This window comes from Entelurus aequoreus, linkage group LG22, assembly GCF_033978785.1.
Source record: "Entelurus aequoreus isolate RoL-2023_Sb linkage group LG22, RoL_Eaeq_v1.1, whole genome shotgun sequence".
Classification (NCBI taxonomy): domain Eukaryota; kingdom Metazoa; phylum Chordata; class Actinopteri; order Syngnathiformes; family Syngnathidae; genus Entelurus; species Entelurus aequoreus.
Genome location: NC_084752.1, coordinates 9414519 through 9442198, shown reverse-complemented (window position 1 = coordinate 9442198; position 27680 = coordinate 9414519). Strand labels below are relative to the sequence as shown.

Genomic DNA, 27680 nt, shown 5'->3' with positions numbered 1-27680 from the left:
AGATTGACTGACAGAAACAAAGAAAACCATCATGATTGATCATATTTATTATATGACATCAGAAGATTAAAATACATGTTTGTTATGTACATATATGTAACAGTGGGTGATAAAGTGCCAAACCTGCCCTTTTTAGTTTATTATTATTTTTTTTTACAAAAAACAAAGTTGATTTGTGGAAGACCATCACACCTTGAGCCTTGACCCACAATGCATTGTTTCCCTTGTTGCTGCTCGTGAGTCACTTTGGCACTGTTTGCCCTGTCACCCGACTTGTAGGTGAGTACAGGGGGTTGTCTACTTGCCTGCAAATTATTATTATTTTTGTACACTTTTCTTCTTTACAGTACTGCTTGACTTTCAAGTGTAAAAATAAGACGACAATTTCACTGGTGGTTTTTTTGCTTTTTCTTTCAGGACAAACGGAACAAGTTTTGTGGTGTGGACTGGATGTCTCGTGTGGAATCTTCCTCGTAGGACGACACAGAACACAATGGGAAGTAACGTCAGTGAGCTCGGGAGAACAGGCACAAACTTATTTGCATGTTATTTTGTCACCCTGTGAAAAGGTCACTATAACGTGTTGGACCCTTTTCTTGCCTCTGCCTGCTGAGGTTCCGCCCGAGCGTCCGCTCCACTGCAGTCTGTCTGAGGCGAGCGCAAACGTCACTTCCCCCTCTCACCGCGCATGGTCACAGGTGGGTGGAGCATGTGATTGACAGGCCGACTGTCCTAGTCTTGACATCTTCTCGTTTCGCCCTCGTAGGCTTGGATGTCACTAACTCTCTTCCGCCTCGTTTGCTTCCCCATCCTCTTCATCTTCTTCCAACTCTCCTTTCTCCTCAACTTCCTCTCCTTCCACTTGCTCCTCAGTCTCTTCCTCCTCAACCTCATCTACCTTCATATCTTCTTCCACATTCTCGTCTTCTTCCTCCTCATCGTTTCCCTCAACCTCATTTACCTTCATCTCTTCTTCATCTTCCTCCTCCACGTTCCCATCTGCCTCATCATCATTCCCTTCTTCAGGCTCTTTCACGTTCCTCTGTGCCTGCTCTTCATCCTCCACATTCCCTTCTGTCTCATCCTCATTCAGATCCTCCTGAGCCTCCAAATTCCCTTCTGTCTCATCTTCCTCCGCATTCTCCGCTTCTGCTTCATTTATTTCGCCATCTATATTTTCCTCTCCTTCCTTTCCCTCCTCCTGTACTCCATCTTCAGTCCCATCTTCATCATCCTCCTTCCCTCCATTTGCCTCCTCATTCTCTTCTTCCTGTTCCTTTTCTCCCCCGCCATTATCTCCACTTTCTTCATCTTCTAGCTGCTCCTCTGTAGTTTCTACACTCGCCTCTTCCTCCACCTTTTCTCCATCGTCACCATCATACTCATCGCAAACTCCATTCTGCTCGCTGTTGTGGTTCTTCTCATCTTCCCTCTCAGCCGGGTCGTCGTAGCTGGGGGTTCCCTCACATCCAGTGTGCACATGGTTGTGGTTGTTGTGCTCCAGGTCTTCCAGTGTGAGCTCAAACTGAAAGCGGTCGTGCTGCAGGTGTCTGTCCGGGGGCGGCGATGGCGACTGAGGCATGGTGTTTAGGTACCACTCCCGGTTCTCCTCCAATGTGTCCAGAAGTTCCTGGGCATCCGGGTGCACCAGGTCGGCCCACGTCTCCCACAACGGGTGGACAATGTAGTCAATGAAACCCACCTGCAAGGAAGAGGAATGACTGTAAATACCAAGTACGCCCCTCCGGTACATTTCATCAACCATTTTTCTTGCAGTATATTTTCTCAAGGGACAATACTACCGAAATAAAACTGGGTATACTTTACAATAGTCAGTGTACAGCATATATTTAAAATGACTCAACACGCAGTCATTATTATCTAAATCAGGGGTGTCCAACTTACAGAAAAAAATTCAGTATGTGGGGGATGCTTTCATACATTTTGTATATGAAAAATACTAAACCCATTACAATGTATCTGAAATAAAAATAATATAAATCTTAGCTTTGTTTTATAAGTAACAAAGCAAATTCATATTTATGTTAATTGTGCTCTAAAGTGAACTTGCCTCACCTTGCCTAATCGAACCCCCTTAAGATATTACATTTCTTCTCATTATTATTATAATATGTACTAATATTGTTATTATACCGTTGACTAAAACACCTAATAGGGCTTTAGCACGCTCGAAAACATACCATATCTTGCAAGCAATTTGTACACTTATTTTTATCATGATAGGATGCACATAAATCATTTAAGACTATATACAGTAAGACAGTGGTCCCCAACCACCGGGCCGTGGCCCGGTACCGGTCTGTGGATCGATTGGTACCGGGCCGCACAAGAAATACATTTTAAAATTTTGTATTTTTTTTTATTTATTTTTTATTTTTATTAAATCAACATAAAAAACACAAGATACACTTACAATTAGTGCACCAACCCAAAAAAAACCTCCCTCCCCCATTCACACTCATTCGCACAAAAGGGTTGTTGTTTATATCTGTTAATATTTCGGGTTCCTACATTATATATCAATATATTATATATCAATATAGATCAATACAGTCTGCAGGGATACGCATGATTGTAATTTTTAATGACACTCTCCACCCCCGGTCCGTGGGACACATTTTCAAGCGTTGACCGGTCCGCAGTTACAAAAAGGTTGGGGACCACTGCAGTAAGACACGCAAGTCGTCGGCCATTCTGGTGTTCAGGTTCCATTTTTGGGAGGATTTAGTCCAGTTTAATTTTTTCATAGTTGTTTTGTGTAATTTTCTAATCCGTTACATGTTTAATTTGTCTTATGAATGTGTTGCTGGGCAATAAAAATTGAGCTGGGCCACACTTTAGACACCCCTGGTCTAAATAGATGCCGACACAATACAAGGATAAGCGTGTCTTGACTATAGTCAAGCATGATCTGGAGATGCATGAGAGGAAGCTGTGGCTCATTGAACGAGTCGTGAATTCCATGCTCAAGAGGATACTAAATATCAATGGTGCTCAAAACAAATATGACGTTCGCTATGAGGTGCACTCTTTTTTTTTTTTTGTCTTCAGCTACTTAAACAATAAGGCCGTGTGTTGACTAATTACATCTACACTGACATACAAGCTGTGCACAGACCTTTCTCAAATACATCAAAGTTTCTTTTTTATAGCATTGTCCCTTGAGGAAATGTACTGTAATAAAATGTTTGCTGAAAGAAATTGTATCATGATACAATAGCTAATGACAATATCAATGCTATACCACATCATGTTACGAAAAAGAGCAGATCTTTCCAAATAAGACCGGACATTGAGCTCCACCTGGCTTTTCTCCACAGAGGCAGTGTGTTTGTCGCACATGGCGCTGATCTCCATGCCGCGCTCCCTCTCCTTGTCGCCCTGGCGAAAGAACTCCTCCATGATCCTCTCCGTCCACTGCCGGTACAGCATTAAGGTCTTGGTGGGGTTGCTCAGGTCGGCGCAGTGCACCATGTTTCTTAGGACCTGCAGCACATGAGGGCAATGGTATTTAAACCAAATAGAAAATATGGCAAAGATGTGGTTTATCAATGATGTTTTTTTTTTAGAAATTGCACACAGAAGAAATAGCCAATAATGCTTAATTCAATATCAAACTTAATGCCAGCTATCCACAGTAACATGTCCAACAACATACGTCAACAGAATTAGTAAGTGCAACTGCAACCGGCTGCTAATTCAATCAACTGACTCCCAAATATCACTGAACGATTGCCATACTACCGGTATATGCTGGCTCATTGAAAACTACACAACATAGTAGAGAATGGATTGGGAGAGTCCTCACACAATCACCAATCCTCACAAATGACACCAAAACTACACGTTTTTCACAGCTTCATCTTGTGTTCCACAATCTGCGGAAAACTTCACACAAACATGGGTGTCGAGACGGTGGCGAAAGTGGAAATGTTGATCTAAAATAAATACAGCTGTGGAAGTTAAGAATGTCTAACACTACCGACACCACATTTTTGAACCTTTCACTCAAGAGATGGGATTTATGGCTCTCTAGAAAAACTGCTCCATTCAAAGAGCCGTTCAAAAGACTTGACGGTTATGTTTATGTATTTTTTTAATAGTTTTTTTTAGAAGTTACTCGTTTTTATGAAGGAAATAATCACTACCAGAGGTCACCGATTTATACTCTAATTTGTGGGAAATATTTAAAAATAATATTTTACAAGCGGGAGAAAATGGATGGATTCGATTGTATATTATGTTTTCAATCAAACATTGAATAAACGTCAAAAAGCATGTTGTTTCAACGTTGCATTTGTGTTGTAAAATGACCAAAATTGGTCAAAACAAAGTCAGAACCCAACATTGATTAAACGTCGTCAAAGAGAATGTTGTTCCAACATTAGGTTTAAGTTACCAAACGTCAGGACCTAATTCAACAAGTTCTCAACGTTGTTTAATGTCTTGTGCCTGCTGGGTTCATGTAAATTAACTTTACAGGAACATTTTCCACACGACTATTTTAACAACGCACGGGAAAAAAATTGCATACAAATAATACAGCTAAAGAAATTAATAAAAATGTGCACAATATTTAAATAAAGTGCATACAACATTGTACTCCCCTACCGGGTGTGTGTACACCTAAACGAGGCTACTTAACAAAACAATCAACCAGAAAAGTGCCTCCAAATGTTGCTATTTTGCTCATGTTGTTAGGTTTTCAAGCAGTGTGACTCCAGTCCATTCAGGTGGCACACTTATGAAGGCAGTTTGCATTTAAAAACGACTGGCAACTGCAAATCAACTCGTTTGTTAATGTCACCTCGCTGCTTCAGTCAACACATACTGTATGTCATCAAAGCTCACTTTTAAGCATTCAAAATTTTCAAAACAATAATGAGTGTGATTAAAAAAAGGTAAACAAATAGTGCTGTCAAATGATTACATTTATAAATCAGATTAATCACACTTTTGAATTTGGATTAATCATGATTAATCACAGGTTATTACTCACTTGTATACTTTAAAAATAATGGAATATTTCAACACAAATGAAATTTTATTATCAGAATGTCATACAGTAACATATTTTAAATGTTTAACTTCAATGTATGGTAACAGTCTTAGCTTAAAAACTGTGTGGGTGTATGTTAAAGGAATCTCCTGACTCGTCTTTGCACATATGCATTGGCCTGATCACTGACCGTATACTCTTGTCGCATTTCCTTAAGGCAAAGGAGCATGTATAGTAAAAGTAAATTTCGACAATTTCTTGTGATTAATCACACGAGTTAACTCTTTATTTTTGATAACCTCAGTAAAAATATACTAAATCACTTAAAGTAGCAGCATAGGAGAAAGTCATGTTTAAGTTTCACTTTTTTATCCCATTGCCCATAACTGTGGTGCATTCAAAGACCCTCGATTAAAGTTAGAAACAGAGGTGTCAACTATTTTTTTTAATGACAGGGGGAGACTTAACCCACAAGAGATGCACAAATAATAATAATAATAATAATGTATTATTATAATTTGTATTATCTACTGATGACAATCTTATGTGTATCAGCTAATTTCTTCTTTACACTTTGAAGTAAAGGAAAACTTGACATATTTATAATCCTATTTAAGGGAAAAATGACAGGTTATGTGATTATTTTGATTTCTAATTTGGCCACTTTATATTCAATCTGTTGGCACTTTTTTGTGAAAAAACAACTTTTTTTTTTTTTTAACAAATTATTTTGGGGGGAGTTATCTAGATATGTATTGGATATGTAAATCCTATATTTAAAAAGTAAAAAAACATAATCAAGGTTTTAACATATATTTTAAAAGGCTGGTTTCAACCAAATTAATGCAATAATTAGTTTTATGGTGTATGTATGTATCAGTGGCGGGCCGTGCGTTTCCCACCTAAGCCTTCAGTGATGACTTCAATGATTACCTCTCAGAATACCATAATTGATGTCCCCACATGACCATTGCTGGAGAAATACTAAACAGGAACACATTTACACCTTGCTGTGCATTGACTCACATCAACAGTATACAAAACGGGTTATTTTCTGGCGCATATAAAAATGTATTAAAACGCATAAGCAATTAAAACATATACCGTAAAATTTCTCTGCTTGGCTTATGCAACTTCCGGTCAATAAAGTTGGATTCAAAGTACGCACTTCTCAAATATATATTAACTGCCCTGACCACATGATGGCGACAATTATACATGTAACAATGTTAATTAAATGACAAGCATGACACACTTTAACAACAAGAGTTTACAACTTTTAGTTGTAACAGACTGTCAACAACTTGCGATCTGATTTGCTATCGCAAATGTCTCTCAACTCTGTGTTCTCAAGTTCATCTGCTAGCGGTCCCGATGACTTAACCAATCACAGGACGCGTAAATGTCACATTCAACGTGAGGCCATCTAGAAGGCCTTACTGACAACTCGTGATCTAATTAGCTATCGCAACTGTCTATCACTGTATGTGTCCGTTCACTTATAGTACACGGGATGCCTGCATTGTTGAATCTGAAGGCGTCTGGCAGATTTCGTACAGCATGGCAACATAAGATAGCTGAATTCTGATTGGATACAAACTAAAACTGAAAACAACAGCACTAGAAGGAGCATAATATTACATGAAGAGAATATGAATATGTTTAGATATTTAGGGAAAGTAAATAAAACATTTTTTTTATCTTTAATTATGATCATGATTTCTGGTTATGTTAGGCCAGCAGAGAAGGCTTTGCTGGCCCTGACGGCACACCACTGGTATGTATACATACCAAGTGTGTATATGAAGCGGTGATGTTTGATTTATGGTGCGATGGGGCCCCTTTTGGAGTCTGTTTCGTAGGGACTTTGGTGCTACCCCCCTGCTAGCAACTCACCTGCATGCGCTCATTGTAGTGATCCAGCAGCAACACACCAGAGCTGGTCACCTTCTTCGTTTCAACCATAGTCTTCAGGTCGGCCAGTAGGGTCATGTGTTTGGACATGTCTGTTGCCAAAACCTGAAAACAGGAAGAACATACGTTCGGTTTCTTTTCGCTCATATAACCATGATTCCTGTTTTTTTTTTCATGTCTGCCACTTAGGAATGATGAACTTACGATATCGATAACAAGCTTGCGAAGGTTTTGCCGCTGTCGCTTGGTAAGGTTCTGGAAGATGTCACAGTTGTCCTGGTGTAAGAGCTTGAAGCCCACAGCCAGGTGGTGATTCTCTAGGACCGACTCGTCATTGTACATCAGAGCCAGCTCGGAGTCTGGGCACAAGGAGGCAAGTGTAAGTAGTAGAGTTGCTGCAGACAACAACATTAACGTTTAGTTAAATTGTACACGCACTGGTGTTGATGAGAAACTGATTGGAAACTCCAGGGTGGTCGACATCGTGGATAGCGGCAGCAAAGAGGGCGGCTAAGATCTCGAGATCGGTGAAGACAGCCTAAGGACAAAGAGAGAACAAGTGAGCAGCAGAGACCTTCAAAACAAACCACATTACTTTTGTGTGTGTATGTGTGTGTGCCAGACATACATCAAGAGCAGGTGTGGAGAGCAGCACATGTGTAGACTGTGTGACATCTGCAGCATGGAGGCTGTTGTGGTAAGCCACGTTGCCATGGTAATGGTCCTCCAGGGTCATCACGTAAGTGACAAACGTGTCGATGGGGATGCGAAAGGTCTTCAGCAATTCTCGCTCCTGAGGAAGTAAGGCAAAAAAGAGGTAGTGGAGTTTCATAAATAGTCAAAAAAAAACAACCAACTTCTTCATAAAGTCATTGAGTACCTGGAAGATGGAATACATGATGCAGCTCAGAGGTCTGTTGTTGGACAATTCGGCAATTTGGAATATGTTGAAGCTCCACTTGTCCAAGTCTTCCAACTCCTGCTTCAGAATGAACACACACACAAATACACACAAAATATGAAGTTTTATTTAACAAAATAATCATTAATATACACTACCTTTCAAATGTTTGGGGTCACATTGAAATGTCCTTATTTTTCAATGAAGATAACTTTAAACTAGTCTTAACTTTAAAGAAATACACTCTATACATTGCTAATGTGGTAAATGACTATTCTAGCTGCAAATGTCTGGTTTTTGGTGCAATATCTGCATAGGTGTATAGAGGCCCATTTCCAGCAACTATCACTCCAGTGTTCTAATGGTACAATGTGTTTGCTCATTGGCTCAGAAGCCTAATTGATGATTAGAAAACCCTTGTGCAATCATGTTCACACATTTGAAAACAGTTTAGCTCGTTACAGAAGCTACAAAACTGACCTTCCTTTGAGCAGATTGAGTTTCTGGAGCATCACATTTGTGGGGTCAATTAAACGCTCAAAATGGCCAGAAAAAGAGAACTTTCATCTGAAACTCAACAGTCTATTCTTGTTCTTAGAAATGAAGGCTATTCCACAAAATTGTTTGGGTGACCCCAAACTTTTGAACGGTAGTGTATGTCGTCTGCATTTTTTCCCTGCAAGTAAAAAATGGTAAGTTTGAGATGTCTAAGTCAAAATTGACCATATTTATCACAAATGCTAACATATTGTAGCGTTGTTTTGCCTTGATTTGATTTATTTCCAGCATTTTTAAATACAATGCAAAACAATAATAATAATATAAATAATAATTAATCAAATGTTTAATTTTAATATATTCAATGTTATATGTTCAATGTTTAGAGATCAGTATTTATGGTTTTAAGTGTTCTTTTTTGTTATCTACAAAACCCAAAACCAGTGAAGTTGGTACGTTGTGTAAAATCGTAAATAAAAACAGAATACAATAATTTGCACATCCTTTTCAACCTAAATTCAATTGAATAGACTGCAAAGACGAGATACGTAATGTTCGAACTGGTAAACTTTGTTATATTTTGCAAATATTAGCTCATTTGAAATTTGATGCCTGCAACATGTTTCAAAAAAGCTGGAACAAGTGGCAAAAAAGACTGAGAAAGTTGAGGAATGCTCGTCAAACACTTATTTGGAACATCCCACAGGTGAACAGGCTAACTGGGAACAGGTGGGTGCCATGATTGGGTATAAAAGCAGCTTCCATGAAATGCTCAGTCATTCACAAACTAGGATGGGGCGAGGGTCACCACTTTGTCAACAAATGCGTGAGCAAATTGTCAAACAGTTTAAGAACAACATTTCTCAACAGGCTGTTGCAAGGAATTTAGGGATTTCACCATCTATGGTCTGTAATATGAAAAGGTTCAGAGAATCTGGAGAAATCACTGCACTGCAAGTCCGTGACCTTCGATCCCGCAGGCGGTACTGCATCAAAAGCCGACATCAGTGTGTAAAGGATATCACCACATGGGCTCAGAAACACTTCAGAAAACCACTGTCAGTAACTACAGTTCGTCGCTGCATTTGTAAGTGCAAGTTAAAACTCTACTATGTAAAGCGAAAGCCATTTATCAACAACACCCAGAAACACAGCCGGCTTCCCAGGGCCTGAGCTCATCTAAAATGGACTGATGCAAAGTGTTAAAGTGTTCTGTGGTCTGACGAGTCCACATTTCAAATTGTTTTGGAAACTGTGGGCGTTGTGTCCTCCGGACCAAAGAGGAAAATAACCATCCGGACTGCTATAGGCGTAACGTTGAAAAGCCAGCATCTGTGTATTAGTGCCCAAAGCATGGGTAACTTACACATCTGTGAAGGCACCATTAATGCTGAAAGGTACATACAGGTTTTGGAGCAACATGTGTTGCCATCTAAGCTAAGTTATCATGAACGCCCCTGCTTATTTCAGCAAGACAATGCCAAGCCACGTGTTACAACAGCGTGGCTTCGTATTAAAAGAGTGCGGGTACTAGACTGGCCTGCCTGTAGTCCAGACCTGTCTCCCATTGAAAATGTGTGGCGCATTATGAAGCCTAAAATACCACAACGGAGACCCCCGGACTGTTGAACAACTTAAGCTGTACATCAAGCAAGAATGGGAAATAATTCCACCTGAAAAGCTTCAAAAATGTGTCTCCTCAGTTCCCAAACGTTTACTGAGTGTTGTTAAAAGGAAAGGCCATGTAACACAGTGGTAAAAATGCCCCTGTGCCAACTTTTTTGCAATGTTTTGCTGCCATTAAATTCTAAGTTAATGATTATTTGCAAAAAAATATTAAGTTTCTCAGTTAGAACATTAAGTATCTTGTCTTTGCAGTCTATTCAATTGAATATAAGTTGGAAAGGATTTGCAAATCATTGTATTCTGTTTTTATTTACGATTTACACAACGTGCCAACTTCACTGGTTTTGGGTTTTGTATTTGGTAAGGTTTATCTGTTTTTGTTTTTTAGTTAGCAACATAGCTCAAAAAGTTATGGGCAAATATTGATAAAACTTTTCAGGAAATGTGAGAAGAGAATAGAACAAGCTTTTTCTTGTCATTGCACATTAAGAACAACAAAATTGTGAAATACTGATGGTGGAAGCTGCCATGCAGTGCGCTAAATCACGACCAATCAGGAGCAGTTAGGGGTTCTGTGTCTTGCTCAAGGACACCTCAACAAGAGCTCGCTAGGCCGGGATCGCATCAGTAACCCTCCAGTTACAAGACGGCCGCTCTTTACACTGAGCCATGCCGCCCCAATGGGATAAAGAAGAAATAATTAGATTTTGTGGTTAATCCAGATCGTTTCTATCTTGTTACTTACCCTACTTTTACATTACGAGGCTGTAATTTTCTGTGTGTGTATGCCAGCGGCCCCACCTCCACCCACAGAGACAAAGAGAGTGGATCATTCTGTTGATTTCATTACGCTACAAGGCGTGAACACACTTGCAGCTTGTTTGAAAGACAAACAAAACAAACATGCACAGACATGCCAATTGAATTCACGCTTAAATGGCGGAGGTAACTAATCGATTTGGTTCGTTTTTTTTGTGTGTTTATTACTTAGCGATAGAGTAAACAGGTTATGGGCATATTTTATTTAAACTTTTTAGGAAATGTCAGAATTGGGATAAGGACCACGTGCATCGATTTTGGGAGTGATCCGGATCATCATAGATGCAGAAAGGATTCTGGAATGCATGATTAAAAAAAAAAAAAAAAAAAGTCTTGTGAGATACGTTGTTGTCGTCTACAACAGTGCATTCTTTTCTTGTTATCGTATAAAGGCAGGATGTTTGATACAGCACTTGTACTGTGCAGCTGCGATTGTATAACTGTGTTTTACATCAAGTATCTCTCCCACAGGAAGCTTCCAAGAGCTTTTAAGTGACACTTTTCTCCCCACTAAGCGGACAATGACTGAATGTACTGAACAAAAGGGCGGCGAGACCTTGGCGAGCTCATCCTCGTGGTCCGTGTTGACCCCGAAGCGAGGCATGGAGGAGCTGGAGAGGCTGGAGCTGTGGGACAGCTTCCGCACGCCGCTGATGTGACTCATCGACTTGTCCTTCAGCGTCGGAGATGGGATGTCCACTTCGTCCTGCTTGTCTACACATTGACACAATCAGTGACTCATGGCTCGTATTGGGATGCTACGTGGCAGGATTGGTGCTGCACTCACCCAGGAAGGTGCTGGAGATGTACTCTGACACCTGGTTGCCTGAGCGACTCATCTCGGACAGGTGGGACAGCTCTCTGTTTAACATCCTCTTGAACTGTAGGACATAGCGAATGTGCTCAAAAACACTCTTTCTTAAATAAGGTCAAGCATGGCCCAGCTCCTACCTTGTTGGATGCCATCTCGCTGACCGAGCGGTGCGTCTGGATGGTTTCCAGCTGGTCCAAACACCAGTCCAGTTCTTCCAGCGTGTCCAAGGCGAGCTGTTGGTGCTGTTGGTCCGACAGCTTGGCTCTGGGACTGACACACACTCCACTCAGCGGTGACCTCCTGAGTTCACAGAAAAAAGGTTAGCTAACAATTGTGCTTATTGTTTTTATTCTCGCCAATTAGTCTTCAAGGTGCACAACACTATCTTTCTTCAACTATCATATTAGAAACTTGCTGGAGGGTAGAAAAAAAAATATAATGATACATCATTTTAATAATAACAATATAATAGTAATAATGTAATAATAATAATAAATAATAATAATAAATGATGCAATCATTTGGTGTGTAAGGAAATAAAACAAATTTCACATGAAATTAAATAATTGGCATGACATAAAAAAAATTGTGTATTTAATATTGTACATTAGAGCAACTGACAATAAATTTAAGAATAATACCGTATTTTTCGGACTATAAGTCGCAGTTTTTTTCATAGTTTGGCCGGGGGTGCGACTTATACTCAGGAGCGACTTATGTGTGAAATTATTAACACATTACCGTAAAATATCAAATAATATTATTTAGCTCATTCACGTAAGAGACTAGACGTATAAGATTTCATGGGATTTAGCGATTAGGAGTGACAGATTGTTTGGTAAACGTATAGCATGTTCTATATGTTATAGTTATTTGAATGACTCTTACCATAATATGTTACGTTAACATACCAGGCACGTTCTCAGTTGGTTATTTATGTGTCGTATAACGTACACTTATTCAGCCTGTTGTTCACTATTCTTTATTTATTTTAAATTGCCTTTCAAATATTCTTGGTGTTGGCTTTTATCAAATAAATTTCCCCAAAAATGCGACTTATACTCCAGTGCGACTTACATATGTTTTTTTTCCTTCTTTATTATGCATTTTCGGCCGGTGCGACTTATACTCCGGAGCGACTTATACTCCGAAAAATACGGTACATTTTGTAATTATTTTGAGCATAAGACATATAAATAAAATATAAAAGCTTTTCTAAATGACTAAAATAAAATAAATTCTGATAAAATAAATGAGCTTAAGAATAATACAAGTTTTAGCTACAGACACAAATACCGCAATATAAAACGATAAATACATTTTATAATACTATAATTTCAAAATTTGGAGGATAAGAAATACAATAAAACATAATGAATAAAAATACTTGACATGACAAACAATCTTAAACAACCATTTTTGTAATGTAAGCAATAATATCAAACAAAATCAATGAATAGAAGGAATACAGACATCTGGACATAACGAATATTACATAAGCAATAAAGTTAGCAGTATGACATATTACAATAACATTAACAATTAATTTTGAGAGCAAAAAATACAATTAAATAAAGCAGCATGAAAAAATAAATAAATAAATAATGGTCATTACATAATATACTGACTTGACTGTCGGAGTGGAGACGTTGGCGAGGAGGGTGAAGTTGCTTCGCACTGATCGCAGACTGGCCAGGACCTTTAATCATCATCCCATAGAATCAGTTTAAAGTCAGATTTTGCGTTTTTACCCCAACGAGAACTACATTTCCACCAAGCAGTTTAGTTCCATGATCCAAATTTGTAAGCGGTACCAAAATGGCTTATTTGTACGCAGTTTGGCAGTGGCGTGAGCTAGACACATTGTAGTCTTTTGATTGGTTAAAAGAAACAACACAAATTCATTGATTGGCGAGTATTCACTATAAAAATACACACAAGCCACTGCTCGGTGGAAAAGTGTCTTGTGTGGAATAAAGACAGTGGTGGTGTCCTGACCTGAGCAAAAGGAGTAACGATGAAGTCCTCTGCAGTGTGCCTAAAAAAGGAGAACCCACATAAGTGTGTATATTACTACAGTGTGTATATTTCTACAGTACAGTAAGGATTAATATGGCCCCATTCGTCACGGTTTACCAGACACATGAAACGTGAAATGTGTTTTGTGGCATTTCCAACTTTGACAACAGCGTCAGTTGCTATGTGGAGTGGCACTTACCATCGTTTTCAGCAGATTGCATTTAAATGATTAACCCCCCCCCCTCTTCCTCTCACGCGAGATCCACCCCAAGAATGGGGCCGTACGAATCCCTTCCCTACTGTGCGTCGTTCATCCCCTCACCCTTCGCTGGCCAAAGAGGAGTTCCGCGAGACCGTTTTGGGCGACATGTCGTAGTCCGAGTCTGAGCGGTAGAGGAAGGACTCCCTCCTCTGGCTCTGAGGGAAGGACGTGTGCAGGGTGAGCCCCGGACTCTGCGAGCCCAGTGGCGTGTGAGCGGGGGAGACGCCATTTTCTCCTTCATAACTGCAAGGTGACAAGACGCCACAGAGTCTGATCAAGGAAAGTGCACACAAACACACGGGGGGGGGGGGCTGAAGTGGGCGCGCAAACCTGTCGGCGTCGGCTTGCGTGATGGAGATGCGCGGTGGGATGCGGAGGGGGAGCGTTGTGGGGCGTGGCATGTTGCCAAGGACCTCTGGCGAGCGAGTTCGGTCGCGAGGGCGGAGCCAGCAGGGAACCTGTAGATGATGATAGACATCAGTCACTAATGCAACCATTAATTGTAGCTTTCTAATTATGTTTAATTACGACAAACGCCTCAATTCAATTAACCGCTGAGTCTCCTATCGTGCCAAGTGTGTGCTCTACAAAAGCAAATAACCACCAAAAAAAATGATCGCTGAGGCTGTAGGCAACCTCCTGGAGTCATGTATATTATCATTAGTATCTGCATTTAAGTGTCTTGTGTGGTCAGCTTATTTACCTCTCCATGCGCTTTATAAGGGGTTGTGCTACTCAGCTGTTATCAAATCAACTTTATTTATAAAGCACATTTAAAATTTACCACAGGGGTAGCCAAAGTGCTGTACAATGGGCAGGTTAAAAGATAATACGAGAACCGAGCAAACACAACACAACACAAACAGAAGACGTTAAAAGCCATGGAATAAAAGTATGTTTTTAAGAGAGATTTAAAAACAGGAAGAGAGGAGGCTTGTCTAACACTCAGAGGTAGGTCGTTCCAGAGCTTGGGAGCAGCAGCAGCGAAAGCTCTGTCACCTCTAAGCTTCAGCCTTGTGTCCGGGACCGTCAGTAGCAGCTGATCGGCTGATCTTAGGGATCGGGTGGGGCAGTAAGGCTGAAGGAGGTCGGAGAGATATGTTGGCGCAAGGTTGTTTAGACATTTAAAAACAAATAAAAGGAGTTTAAAATTGATTCTGTAACGCACAGGGAGCCAGTGAAGGGACGCTAATATAGGGGTGATGTGCTCACGTCTGCGGGTCTGTGTTAGCAGACGAGCAGCAGAGTTCTGCACGAGCTGCAGGCGGGCGAGGGAGGCCTGGCTAATGCCTACATACAGGGCATTGCAGTAGTCTAAACGAGTCGAGATAAAGGCGTGGATTAATTTCTCGAGATCATGTCCTGATAGAAGCGGTTTCACTTTCGCTATTTGGCGTAATTGATAAAAGCTTTTTTGTACGACGCTGCTGATTTGTTTTTCGAATTTAAAATCTGAGTCGAACTTTACCCCCAGGTTTGTGACACAGTCGCTGAGATACGGGGTCAGAGTGCCGAGGTCAACGTTGGGGGAGGGGGAGCGACTTGGACCGAACAACATAACTTCTGTTTTGTCTTCATTTAGGCTCAGGAAGTTAGCTGAAAGCCAGGCTTTGATGTCGTGCAGGCAGTCAATAAGACGTTGAACCGTGTTATTTTGTGCCATGGGAAAATAAATCTGGCAATCATCGGCATAAAAATGAAATGCAATATCGTACTTCCTAAAAATAGAACCAAGGGGGAGAAGGTAAAGCGCAAATAAGATTGGGGCAAGGATTGAGCCCTGGGGAACCCCATGTGGTAAAGGAGCTGTGGAAGACATACAACTGTCTATTTTTACACAAAAACTCCTGTCGGTTAGGTACGACCGGAACCAGTTGAGGGCTGGTTTACGCTAACATCAACCAGTTAGTGTAAAGCTAATGCGTGTTACGTTTACCATCCATCCATCCATTTTCTACCGCTTGTCCCTTTTGGGGTCGCGGGGGGTGCTGGAGCCTATCTCAGCTGCATTCGGGCGGAAGGCGGGGTACACCCTGGACAAGTCGCCACCTCATCGCAGGGCCAACACAGATAGACAGACAACATTCACTAACTAAATACTATTCATGCTGACTGAGCATTTGTCTCTTTACCACTATTACAACATTGGTTCTGTTGCTACTACATACAATAAATGATGCTACATACATATGCTACATGTTCCTTTCCACTTTCTTGAACTGAAAATGATTATTACACTTAGAAAATTAAGTCATATTTTGGACATAACATTCAATATAACAAGCTGTCTCTAAGTGGCGGTCAATATAATTAGTGATTGTGAAAAATAAATGGGTTAGTTATGTAAGCGAGCCGGTGGTGTTCTTGTTTTGTTTTTTGTTTGAAAAATCTAATTGTGAGCAAGTTTCCAAAAGCCCTTTTAATTAAAGGTGGTGTTTGCAGAGGACAGGTTGCCTAGAGGGCGCTCATGTTCAAACAGGCATCATGTATTATATCCCACCCTCTTCCTGGTCTGACTATGTAAGCTACGCCACACTAATAAAAACGGACACACAAAAATAATAGCATGATATTAAAAAAGCGGTGTTTGGAAAAATGTATGATTTCACTCACCAGTTCAACAGCAATATAACAACTAGAGATGTCCGATAATGGCTTTTTTGCCGATATCCGACAGTGTTTCCCACACATTCATTTATTTGTGGCGGCCCGCCACGAAAGAATTACGTCCGCCACAAATAGATTTTTCGGCTTTTTTGTTTTTTGTTTTTTTGTCCTGTCCAGCTTCTCAGGCAAATCATATAGTTGATGTAGATGCCCATATAGGCTGTTCAGATTTACTTTACAAAAGAGAAGTGTAGGATACTTCTCTTGTTGCCTTATTTGTATTTGACCACGACTGTTTTCTGTTTATTTGTTACTGACTGTGGCAGGACACCTCTGCCTCTGTTTCACTTTATGTTGCTGGTAAATAATATGGTTGTAGTAGTAGGCTAAAGTTAAATTATTTAGTATGCACTAATTAAAGCGGCAGAGGTTTAAGAGACATTTTAGCTTTTATATTTTATAAGATATATTTTTTGTAAGAACCACAATTAATAAATATATTTCAGTGAATAACTTATTGTTCAAATCTGTATATAAATATGTACATAAAGTATTGTAATTATATTGTAAAATGTATGGATGTATGGATGGATGGACGTTTAAAACAAAACTGTTATTAATTAGTAAGTATACATTTTTTGAGCCTTTTTAGAGAAAATCATATCCCTGTAGTAAATTATGCAAATTACTCGATGATGTCATGGTGACCACGCCCATAGCCACCACCGCCACAGGTATCTTGGCAGTTTAATTACCGATTCCGATATCAACCGATACCGATATATACAGTCGTGGAATTAACACATTATTATGCCTAATTTTGTTGTAATGCCCCGCTGGATGTATTAAACAATGTAACTTTACCATGAATTGATTAACGTGGACCCCAACTTAAACAAGTTGAAAAACTTATTCGGGTGTTACCATTTAGCGGTCAATTGTACGGAATATGTACTGTACTGTGCAATCTACTAATACAAGTTTCAATCAATCAATCAAAAACAAGGTTTTCCAAAATAAGAGAACAACTTCAACTCCAGGTGGGCGGGGTTTGGTGTTAGCGGGGGTGTATACTGTAGCGTCCCGGAAGAGTTAGTGCTGCAAGGGGTTCTGGGTATTTGTTCTGTTGTGTTTATGTTGTGTTACGGTGCGGATGTTCTCCCGAAATGTGTTTGTCATTCTTGTTTGGTGTGGGTTCACAGTGTGGCGCATATTTGTAACAGTGTTAAAGTTGTTTATACGGCCACACTCAGTGTGACCTGTATGGCTGTTGATCAAGTATGACTTGCATTCACTTGTGTGTGTGTAAAAGCCGCATATATTATGTGACTGGGCCGGCACGCCGTTTGTATGGAGGAGAAGCGGACGTCTCTAATAACAACCAATTACCGTTCATGCCTTTCGCTCGTCTACATTCATTTTGTGATGTGTTTAACATTCAACTGTGACAAAGATCGACATTTATTTGTAAAATTTCTCCTCTTAAACCACTTTTGGTAACACATGCTAGCCGTTAGTGGTGTTTGTATATATTTTTTTGGTTTAAAAAATTAATTATTGATCCCACTGCAAACTGCATCTTTAAAGGGGAACTGCACTGTTTTATTTTATTTTGCCTATCGTTCACAATCCTAATGAGAGAGACAAGAAGACAAACTTTTTTTTTTTCCCGTTTTTAAATTGTAAAAATCGTCTCGTTCTTGGTGGCTAGCAATGCAGCTAATGGGAGTAAGCCATTCTGCCACTAAATCATTTTTAAAAATCCCTCCGAAAACTGCCAACAATACTTCATTTACGTCCAGTAACCTGTGCAATAACCAAGCTGTAGCAACATTGTTATTTTAATAGCAAACTTTGAGGAACTCTTTTTTTTTTTAGCGCAGTAATACATTATCTTGAGACGGCATGCTAAGGCATTAGCCGTGAGCTCGCAACGGCAAGAAATACGCTAGCTTTTGCGTTAGCAGCTGAATCGTTTTTGAGTTTGTGATACACAACACAAAGCGATAGGACACCAATCTGTACTGACTGAAAAACATGAACAATCATATTACATTATCTGTAAAGTATTAATTCGTGTTTACTTTGTACAAAGCTAGCTTGACAGTATATGTATTGTAGATGTAATAACACGCATAACGTGCTGTGTGTATCATGATCAATACTATAGTGATTCACTGTTCGGTCCAGCTGGCCGGGGAAGTTGACTTTGGGTAAGCACGCCATATATTTCGCATAGCTTGGCTCCAAGTTCCACATTTATACTCACGAGTCACGCCAACTTCACTCTCTCGGCTTCCGTCTGCTCTACCGTTTCACCCTCTCCCCATGCTGGCTTCAAGAAACAGTTCATCCTCTGTATATTCAGCTTCGAAAAGATAAGGTGGTGAATCTTCATTTGTCCAAAAATAGTCGTCTTCGCTGTCTGTTACAAAGTCTGCCATGATTACAACACACTCGTGTTTGTTTACGGAAGTAGGAACACGGTTGTTGCCAGATGTTGGAAGTGCGCTGCTATGGAAACGGAAATAAATGTGCTGAGGGGAGAAGTTCCGGTAGTGTTTGAAATGACCAAACTACGGTAAATATTGTACATATTACATATTGTTATGAACGTGTCTGTTACTACGTTATGTATAGACTTGCAGTGTGTATACAACATGTTGATGGAGGGTTTTGAAGTTGTTTTAGAGGGCTTTCAAGGCTACAACGGTGACTTCCATTAGCCGCATTTTGCAAGCATTTTTTATCATCTTTAGGATCTATTAAAAAAAAAGACGTGTTCTTGTCTCTCATATTGATTGTGAACGATAGCCAAAATTCCCCAAAAACTGCAGTTCCCCTTTAAAACTAGAGGTTCAGCTCAGGATCATATCTTCCAGTAGAACTTAGTCGAACTGCACTTTTTGGGGGGAATTTTGTATATCGTACACCAGTGTTTTTCAACCTTTTTTGAGCCAAGGCACATTTTTTTCATCAAAAAAATACGGAGGCACACCAGCAGCAGAAAAGGTTAAAAAATGAAACTCCACGAGGTTGTCGTGTTTATTTTGAGTTTGTTGTTGTTTCCTGTGTGTAGTGCTTTAGTTCCTGTCTTGCGCTGTTATTTTGGTGACCTTTCCTGTTTTGTTGGTGTTCTCCTGTAGCAGCTTCACACCTTCCTTTGAGTGCTATTGCCCGCACCTGCTTTGTTTTCGCAATCAAGACTATTTAAGTTGTGTGTACGCCATCCTTCTTTGTGGGGACATTGTTGATTGTCATGTCATGTACGGATGTGCTTTGTGGACGCCGTCTTTGCTCCACACGCTGTAAGTTTTTGCTGTCGTCCAGCATTCTCTTTTTGTTTTCTTTGTAGCCAGTTCAGTTTTACTTTTGTTTTACATAGCCATCCCTATGCTTCAGTGGCTTTTCCTAGCGGGACTTGCCTTTTCTTCATTTTTGGTTTAAGCGTTACATACCTTTTTAACTGCACGCTGTCTCCCGCTGTGCTCTGCATATTGGGATCACGACAAACCCTCCTCGACGCATTCCGACTTGTACAAAGCAATGAACTACCTGCTGCCACCTACTGACATGAGTATTACAAGATTACCCTGCCAAGCTCTACACAGCACAGGCACTAGACAACGGCACATTATTATGATTATTGATTTGCAAAAAATATTTTTTGCACCAATTAGGTGAAGTTGCATAATTTCCCACGGCACACCAGACAATATCTCACGGCACACTAGTGTGCCGCGGCACAGTGGTTGAAAATCACTGTTGTACACGATCTCTATACTGTAGAACAATAACGCATATGTTTTCTTTTTTTTAATGCACTATAATTTGTAAAATATAGCAAGTACGAGGTGGCTAGCAATGCAGCTACTGTGATAGGAGTACTTTATTGCGCCAATAAAGCCTTCTATAATAAACCGCCAACAATATTCCATTTACATGTCGAGACATGAACATTAACCAAGTAGTAGCGATATTGTTATAAGCGCTAACGCTGTGGAACTAGGTAACTAGCTTATGACATGGTGAGCTGCTGCATCGCCTCTGAGCTGGTAAAAGTTATTTCTAGATTATAAATCATGTCTCTCACTTGTATAGTAGAAGGTTGTGGCCATAAACCGAGAAGTTGGTCAACTTTGACATTCAATTTGGACCCGGAGATGGCAAGAAAGACACGAAAAGATGCTCGTTATACACCCACCTTTTCATTATTTTTTTTACCTGCGTGAAAATTATGATACATTTTTCACCTAAACAATAAATATATACATTCCCTCAATCGGCATCCCACTGACAGCAGACATTGTTTTGTGATTGGTGTATTATGTTTGTAGTTTTTATTTTCTTGTTTAGCACTTAGCAATACTGCTGCTTGCTGGATCAATCAGCATCTAAAATTTGTAGCTCACCCTCCTTTTATTCGGGTTAAAAATATAAGGTTGTGGTTTAGCATTTGTCCAAAAGTAGTCTTTGTTGGCTCTAGTGAGGTCTGCCAATGGGGGTAATTTCTGAGGGGACCACAGATGTGGGGACAGGGGTAATTATTATTATTATTTTTTTTTTTTTTCATAAAGAAATACAATCATGTGTGCTTACGGACTGTATCCCTGCAGACTGTATTGATCTGTATTGATATAAAATGTATATATTGTGTTTTTTATGTTTATTTAATAAAAATAAAAAAAATTAAAAAATTTAAAAAAATTTAAAAATTTTTTTTTTATTTCTTGTGCGGCCTGGTACCAATCGGCCTGCGGACCGGTGGTTGGGGACCACTGCCCTAGATGAGTCGCCGCCTCGGTTAAATACATGTAGCGCTGAATTTGACCAGCAGAGGGCGATAAAGCTACACATTAGGTTTAATTGTGTTAACACTCAACTTTCTATGTTATTTATGTAACATACAAAATGGAAATGCACCATGGAGGTACTTTTGTCATGTTTATATTTTCAGTCTTACAAACCCTAAATAAAGGAAGACTTATAAAGAAGTAAAACTGAGGAAGAAAAGTAATTCAAAAGAAGGAACATCAATCATCAACAAAACTTAGCTTCTGTTTCTTCATGCTGTTAACTATCTGTCTCGCTGCACACGCTGGAAACGAGTAGCGGGGACGGAATAATTAATTTATTGACAGGTCATTGTGAAAGCTAATGTCTTTACTTTTTAAATAATTAAACACAGTCTCAGAGGAATATAACCTGCGGAGGCACTTTTTAAAAAAACAGCTACATTTTTATGTGCGGCCCCTGAGACCTTTATGCTCTTGAAACTGCGGGCCTCTTCGTTATGTAGTTGAATAGCCCTTGCTTAAAATGACCAAACTACGTAAATATTACATGTTATTATGAATGTCCATGTTACTATATGTCACATATAGGCTAGGAGCGTGTATATACAGTAAAACAATGATGGAGTTTAAAGAAAAAATAACGTTTTTTAGAGCACTTAATACGTGGAATAGAGCGAATCCCATTACCTCTATTGTTAGCTGACTTTTGCAAGTGTTTTTTCCGAGTTAGAATGCATTAAAAAAAGAGAAACATACATGTGCTTGTCTCACATAAGGATTGTGAATGATAGACAACATTTTGAAAAAGTCTACACTACCGTTCAAAAGTTTGGGGTCACATTGAAATGTCCTTATTTTTGAAGGAAAAGCACTGTACTTTTCAATGAAGATAACTTTAAACTAGTCTTAACTTTAAAGAAATACACTCTATACATTGCTAATGTGGTAAATGACTATTCTAGCTGCAAATGTCTGTTTTTTGGTGCAATATCTACATAGGTGTATAGAGGCCCATTTCCAGCAACTATCACTCCAGTGTTCTAATGGTACAATGTGTTTACTCATTGGCTCAGAAGGTTAATTGATGATTAGAAAACCCTTGTGCAATCATGTTCACACATCTGAAAACAGTTTAGCTCGTTACAGAAGCTACAAAACTGACCTTCCTTTGAGCAGATTGAGTTTCTGGAGCATCACATTTGTGGGGTCAATTAAACGCTCAAAATGGCCAGAAAAAGAGAACTTTCATTTGAAACTTGACAGTCTATTCTTGTTCTTAGAAATGAAGGCTATTCCACAAAATTGTTTGGGTGACCCCAAACTTTTGAACGGTAGTGTAAATCCGTAATGTTGAAAATAAAGTGCTTTAAACAATGCTTACAATTGTCAGAAATTACCCAAAAATATTAGGAAAGTAGTTTTTACAATGACGACAGTATCATCCCAGCAGGCACAAGACATTGAAACAACGTCGAGAACTTATTGAATTAGGTCCTGACGTTGAGCACCTCAAACCTGACATTGAGCAACTCAAACCTGACGTTGAGCAACTCAAACCTAACGGTAGACCAACAAGCTTTTTGACGATGTCTAATCAATGTTGGACTGTGACGTTGATTTGACCATTGAATTTTGGTTATTTTCCAGCCAATATTCTACAACACAAATACAACGTTGAAATAACATGCTTTCTGACAACATTTATTCAATGTCAGACTGTGACGCTGATTTCACCTTTGAAATTTCCCAACCAACAACGTGGATCCGACGTTAGACACCAACGTTGTCTCAATTTACAAATACAGCTATTTTGCAAAGTTGTTTAGAAGTCAGTTTCAAAGGACATGTATGTTTAAACAACGTTGTATCAATGTCTTGTGCCTGCTGGGATGTGTTTTATTATAAAATTGTGATATTTTCGTGATTCATCTTTATAATGCAATACTATGACCTCATACGGTACCAGAGGTACTGAGTATTGTTTTGTACGCCTTTCTTCCTATGGTCAAAGATTTGTTATTTCAAAGCAACTCAAACTATTGCACATTTAAATATTGGCAAGCATTCATACATTTCCAGTGTCTATTGTCAGCCAAATATGCATTATCCTGAAGCCTGATTAATAGCATGTACATAATAAACAAGCCACATCCTTATTCTATAAGTGTGTGACTGCTATGTTGGCTCACTACCTGGAGACTGGATGACAGTCTCCTGCTCCTCCCCCTGCGTAGCTCCGCCCCCAGCGTGGCCCCGGACGTGTAGGATCGGCTGTAGCGCGGTGACTCTGCCTTCTCCCCGGCAACCGCTATGTCCGTGTCATCGCCCTGTGAGAATGTGAGGGCAAACGAGAGGAGCTTCATCTTTGTCTCTTCTGGAGTTCCACATCCACGCCTGCATATGTGCATCCCATGCAACAAAAGCATAACAGTCTAATGTGTGTGTGTGTGTGTGTGTGTGTGTGTGTGTGTGTGTGTGTGTGTGTGTGTGTGTGTGTGTGTGTGTGTGTCTGGGATAAGGCCTCTACAGACGGAGGAGCTCTTGGATCTGCACTGCAGTGCCGTAGCAACAAAACACTGGGGGAACAGTACCAGTTGCTAGGCAACAGTGCCATGTTGCTCCCATGCTGTGCTGAATGTTGTCGTCCAGACCAGATGTGGAAAGATGCTTACACACACACATAATATATATGTGTGTATATATATATATATATATATATATATATATATATATACACACTCTTACACAAACACTAACAGAAAGGCTCAGTATGATCAATAAAAAGCTGTTTGAATAATGCATGCTATCATCATGTCCTTCATCCAGGATGAAAGCACCTCAAAGGAAACGTCCTCTTCTAAGTGGATTCATGTGCACAGACCTTTGAGGACACGAACAAAGGAAGGCGGGAATGTTATGTGTGTGTGTTTTGTCATGGCGGCCCTTCAACGCAAGCCAAACACGGCGGCGGCGGCGGCGTTTCGGCGGACGTGCTCCTCACCTCTTCTCCTGTCACCGACAGCACACTGCGGCTCTTCTTCATCCTGATTGGCTCGTTCTGGGCCCCAGGGCGGAGCGTTCCGGAACCCAGGCAGCAGAGCAGGTGGAGAGCCAGGACCGGAGAGGTCAAAGGTCACTGCAAGGTCAAACCTGGGACGGCGGGGTCAGGGCAGGACGCGGTCAGACCGGGTAACCGGCGTCCATTGAGGCCGACCCAACCGACACCTCAGTGTTCAAAGTGGACCCCGCCCACAATGCATTTAGGTGTCCGGCTTCTTGTTATTGTTGTTGTTTTGATTGCTTATTTTCCACACAAGTCCCGGATGTGAGAGACAAATAGTTCACTCCATTTTGTAAAAAACAAACAGTCCAAAGGGGGAAGGTCCAGGTGGTCCTGCTTGGACCAGGTGAGCCAACAGCACATCCCTGTCAGGGTCCATGACGCCAGTGCCGGGGGACGCTCGGTAAAAACATATTACCAAATCCTCTAATCCAACACGGAATCTTCTTTGCATATTTCCAACCTTGTCAATGTGTTCCTATTCCAATGTAGGAATCCAGAAGCATCATCTGTGGTCATCCTTTCAGAATGTTGAGCACCACTGGAAAGTAATCCTGGAAGGCCTTCAGTGTCTCCTCTTGTCACACCTGCAAGGACACCAAAAAAAAAACAAGGTCAGTTCATTTTTTGGTTCATTTTTAAAATTTACAGAACTCTACAACTGTGATGTAGAAGATGTGATACGAACAAATTAATATGGCATATTGTAGGGAGGGACATTCTGTAGAAAAACATGCAGTCTCAATGAGTCTAATTTAAGGGCCACACTGACAATGTAAATCAAATTATAAGAAAAAGTAAAAATTTTACCAGAAAAAAATGTAATATAAGGATAAAGTTGTAATTTACAAGAAAAAATCCATAACATTATACAATTAAACTTAGTTTTACAGGAATACATATGTGATATTTTGAGGGGAAAAAGGAGTGGGGGGCATAATTATTTCAAAGATGTAACAATACAAAAATACATTAGTAAAATTATAGTTTGCATGTTCTCCCCGTGACTGCGTGGGTTCCCTCCGGGTACTCCGGCTTCCTCCCACCTCCAAAGACATGCACCTGGGGATAGGTTGATTGGCCCTAGTGTGTGAATGTGAGTGTGAATGTTGTCTTGTCTATCTGTGTTGGCCCTGCGATGAGGTGGCGACTTGTCCAGGGTGTACCTCGCCTTCCGCCCGATTGTAGCTGAGATAGGCTCCAAGCGCCCCCCGCGACCCCGAAGGGAATAGGCGGTAGAAAATGGATGGATGGATGAAAATAAAACTTCATTTACAATTAAGTCATAATATTTTGACAATAGAGTCATATTTTTGGCAAGAAAGTTGCAACATATTGAGAATGAAGACTGCAATAAAGCAATGATATTAAAAAAATCAAGTGGGAATAATCAAAGGGAATTCAATTGTGATATGAGTAAAGAAAAGACGTATTTTTATTTTATACAATAAATTTCGAAATATGAGGATGATGCTGTAATATTACAAAAATACATTGGTCAAACTTTACAAATAAAGCTTTATTTACAATTCAGTCGTAATGTTTCGACAATATCCATCCATCCATTTTCTACCCCGCGATATGTTTCGACAATAAAGTCAACTTTTGGCAAGAATAGAGTTGTAACATTGTGAGTAGACTGAATAAATCAAGTATATTACACAAATAAAGTTACAGTTTTAATTAAATAAAATTGTGATATTGTGAAGAAAGAAAATACTTTTTATTTTTTATTTTTTATACAATAACGTTCAAATATAAGGATACATATTTACCATTACAAAAATGTATTATAAAAATTATGAGAATAAATCTTATACATAATGAAGTGATACCATGGAAAATATAAAGTTGCAACTTTACGGGACTAAAGTTATAGCCTGACCACAATAAAGTTGGACTCTTTCAAGCATAAATTCATAATGTTACAGAGTTCCTCAGACTGTAACTTCATTCTCTTAATAAATACGTAAAAAAATAAGTGTTAATTCCTTTGATAGAAATAGAGTAGGAATTATTCTCATAACAATATGACTTTATTCTCATATTATTACGAGAACAAAGAATATGAGAAAAAAAGTCATGGTTTTACAAAACAAAGCCAACATGTTCTTTCCCCAAAAACATTATTTTCCCCCCCCCAAAAAGATAAGCATTTTTTATTTCTTTAATGTGATTTTTCCCGACATATTATAATTATTTGTATTACATTGAAACTTAAATTGTGATTATCTGACTTTATTACTGTAACATTACAGGAAAAAAATTACCATAATAATTCACCTTTACTTTTTTGATACAACAACTTTATTCTCATAATATTTAAGGACTCAAGGAGCCTTATTGTAATATACCAGCACACATGAGATGGCAAGACATTTGACTAAGATTTTTTTTAAAGACAACTAATTATTGCATCCTTATTTGCAATATTTACCTAATTCACTTTTATATTTCTAGTCGTATTTTGCTCATCTATCAAGCCAACCATGTGGCCGGATGTCTGTTTGTTATGAAAGAAATGGTTAAACATGTTGCGAACTTCAAAGCATTTTTAACTTTCATGACCAGTTGGAACCAGCCTGAACTCCCAACGAACCGTTTTGCTGTTAAATTTCCCCTTTGATGGCTCTTCACTGTGCTTTTGTACCATGAACATGAGACTCATGAACACCACAAATCACACCTAAATCAGCCATTTACGAGGGACAAAATGACAAGAGATGGCTAAAACGCCTCTAGCACAACCGTAAATATTTTTGTCATTGCGGTGGCCTTGCTCAGCTAATTCTCAGCTCATATACTGCAACACCAAATTGTCCCTCATCTTATATAATTACTCGTAGTCGTCCGAGATGACCCATTTTTTTTGCATTGGGAGGGACTCGACATATTATAGTGTTTTCTGATCAGCTGGCAATCACACATACACACACATATAGGGTCAAACAGTCTGCTTGCACACACACAAGGGTAACAAATGAACACATGCATGGTGACAACAGTGACTTGCTGTACATGCACAGACAATAAGCAGAGAGCAGCTCAATATGAAGATGCGGTGTGATTAAAAAAAACATGAGGGATGCTCGAGTGCACAAGAGGGACGTCTCTCTCTTACACTCACACACAGACACACACAAGTAGATGACACACGTCAGGCTGCAGCAATTCTCCCCCACCCCCCCCCACCCAAACAACAACACACTCACCTTGATAGCATCCACATGAAGGCGGTGGGCCGGGCCTCCTCTTCCTCTTCCTCCCCCTCCTCCTCCTCCTCCTGCTGCTCGCTGGCCGTGGTCGCTCCCTGCAGACGAGTCGTGCATGTGTCACAAACACT

General features: G+C 39.8%; 1 protein-coding gene and 1 long non-coding RNA gene across 4 annotated transcripts in view; one reads left to right on the top strand and one right to left on the bottom strand.

The window, feature by feature from the left end:
- Positions 1–29: 29 nt before the first annotated feature.
- On the bottom strand, positions 30–27680 carry LOC133639367 (cAMP-specific 3',5'-cyclic phosphodiesterase 4C-like). Of its 2 annotated transcripts, none has more exons than XM_062032625.1 (17): positions 27550–27680; positions 24278–24924; positions 23469–23603; positions 14204–14331; positions 13934–14116; positions 13591–13630; positions 13221–13291; positions 11730–11892; positions 11566–11659; positions 11335–11492; positions 7815–7916; positions 7563–7727; positions 7373–7472; positions 7139–7293; positions 6917–7039; positions 3325–3507; positions 30–1702 (listed from the first exon to the last, which is right to left on the bottom strand). In XM_062032625.1, exons 2-17 carry the CDS (start codon positions 24317–24319, stop codon positions 779–781), a joined length of 2766 nt encoding a protein of 921 aa, XP_061888609.1. In that variant the 5' UTR covers positions 24320–24924; positions 27550–27680; the 3' UTR covers positions 30–778. The 2 variants fall into 2 exon arrangements, with proteins under 2 accessions (XP_061888609.1, XP_061888610.1); XM_062032626.1 differs by having other exon boundaries at positions 7815–7913.
- The window catches only part of LOC133639370 (uncharacterized), a 66339-nt gene continuing 46064 nt past the window's right edge, over positions 7406–27680 (top strand). The window contains exons 1-6 of one of the 2 annotated variants that reach the window (XR_009823780.1): positions 7406–7493; positions 11250–11626; positions 11707–11911; positions 23796–23932; positions 24103–24740; positions 24830–24951. This is a non-coding gene — a long non-coding RNA (uncharacterized LOC133639370). Of the gene's footprint in view, positions 7494–11249; positions 11627–11706; positions 11912–23795; positions 24741–24829; positions 24952–27680 lie in introns of both variants that reach the window. The other variant, XR_009823779.1, reaches the window with a different exon arrangement.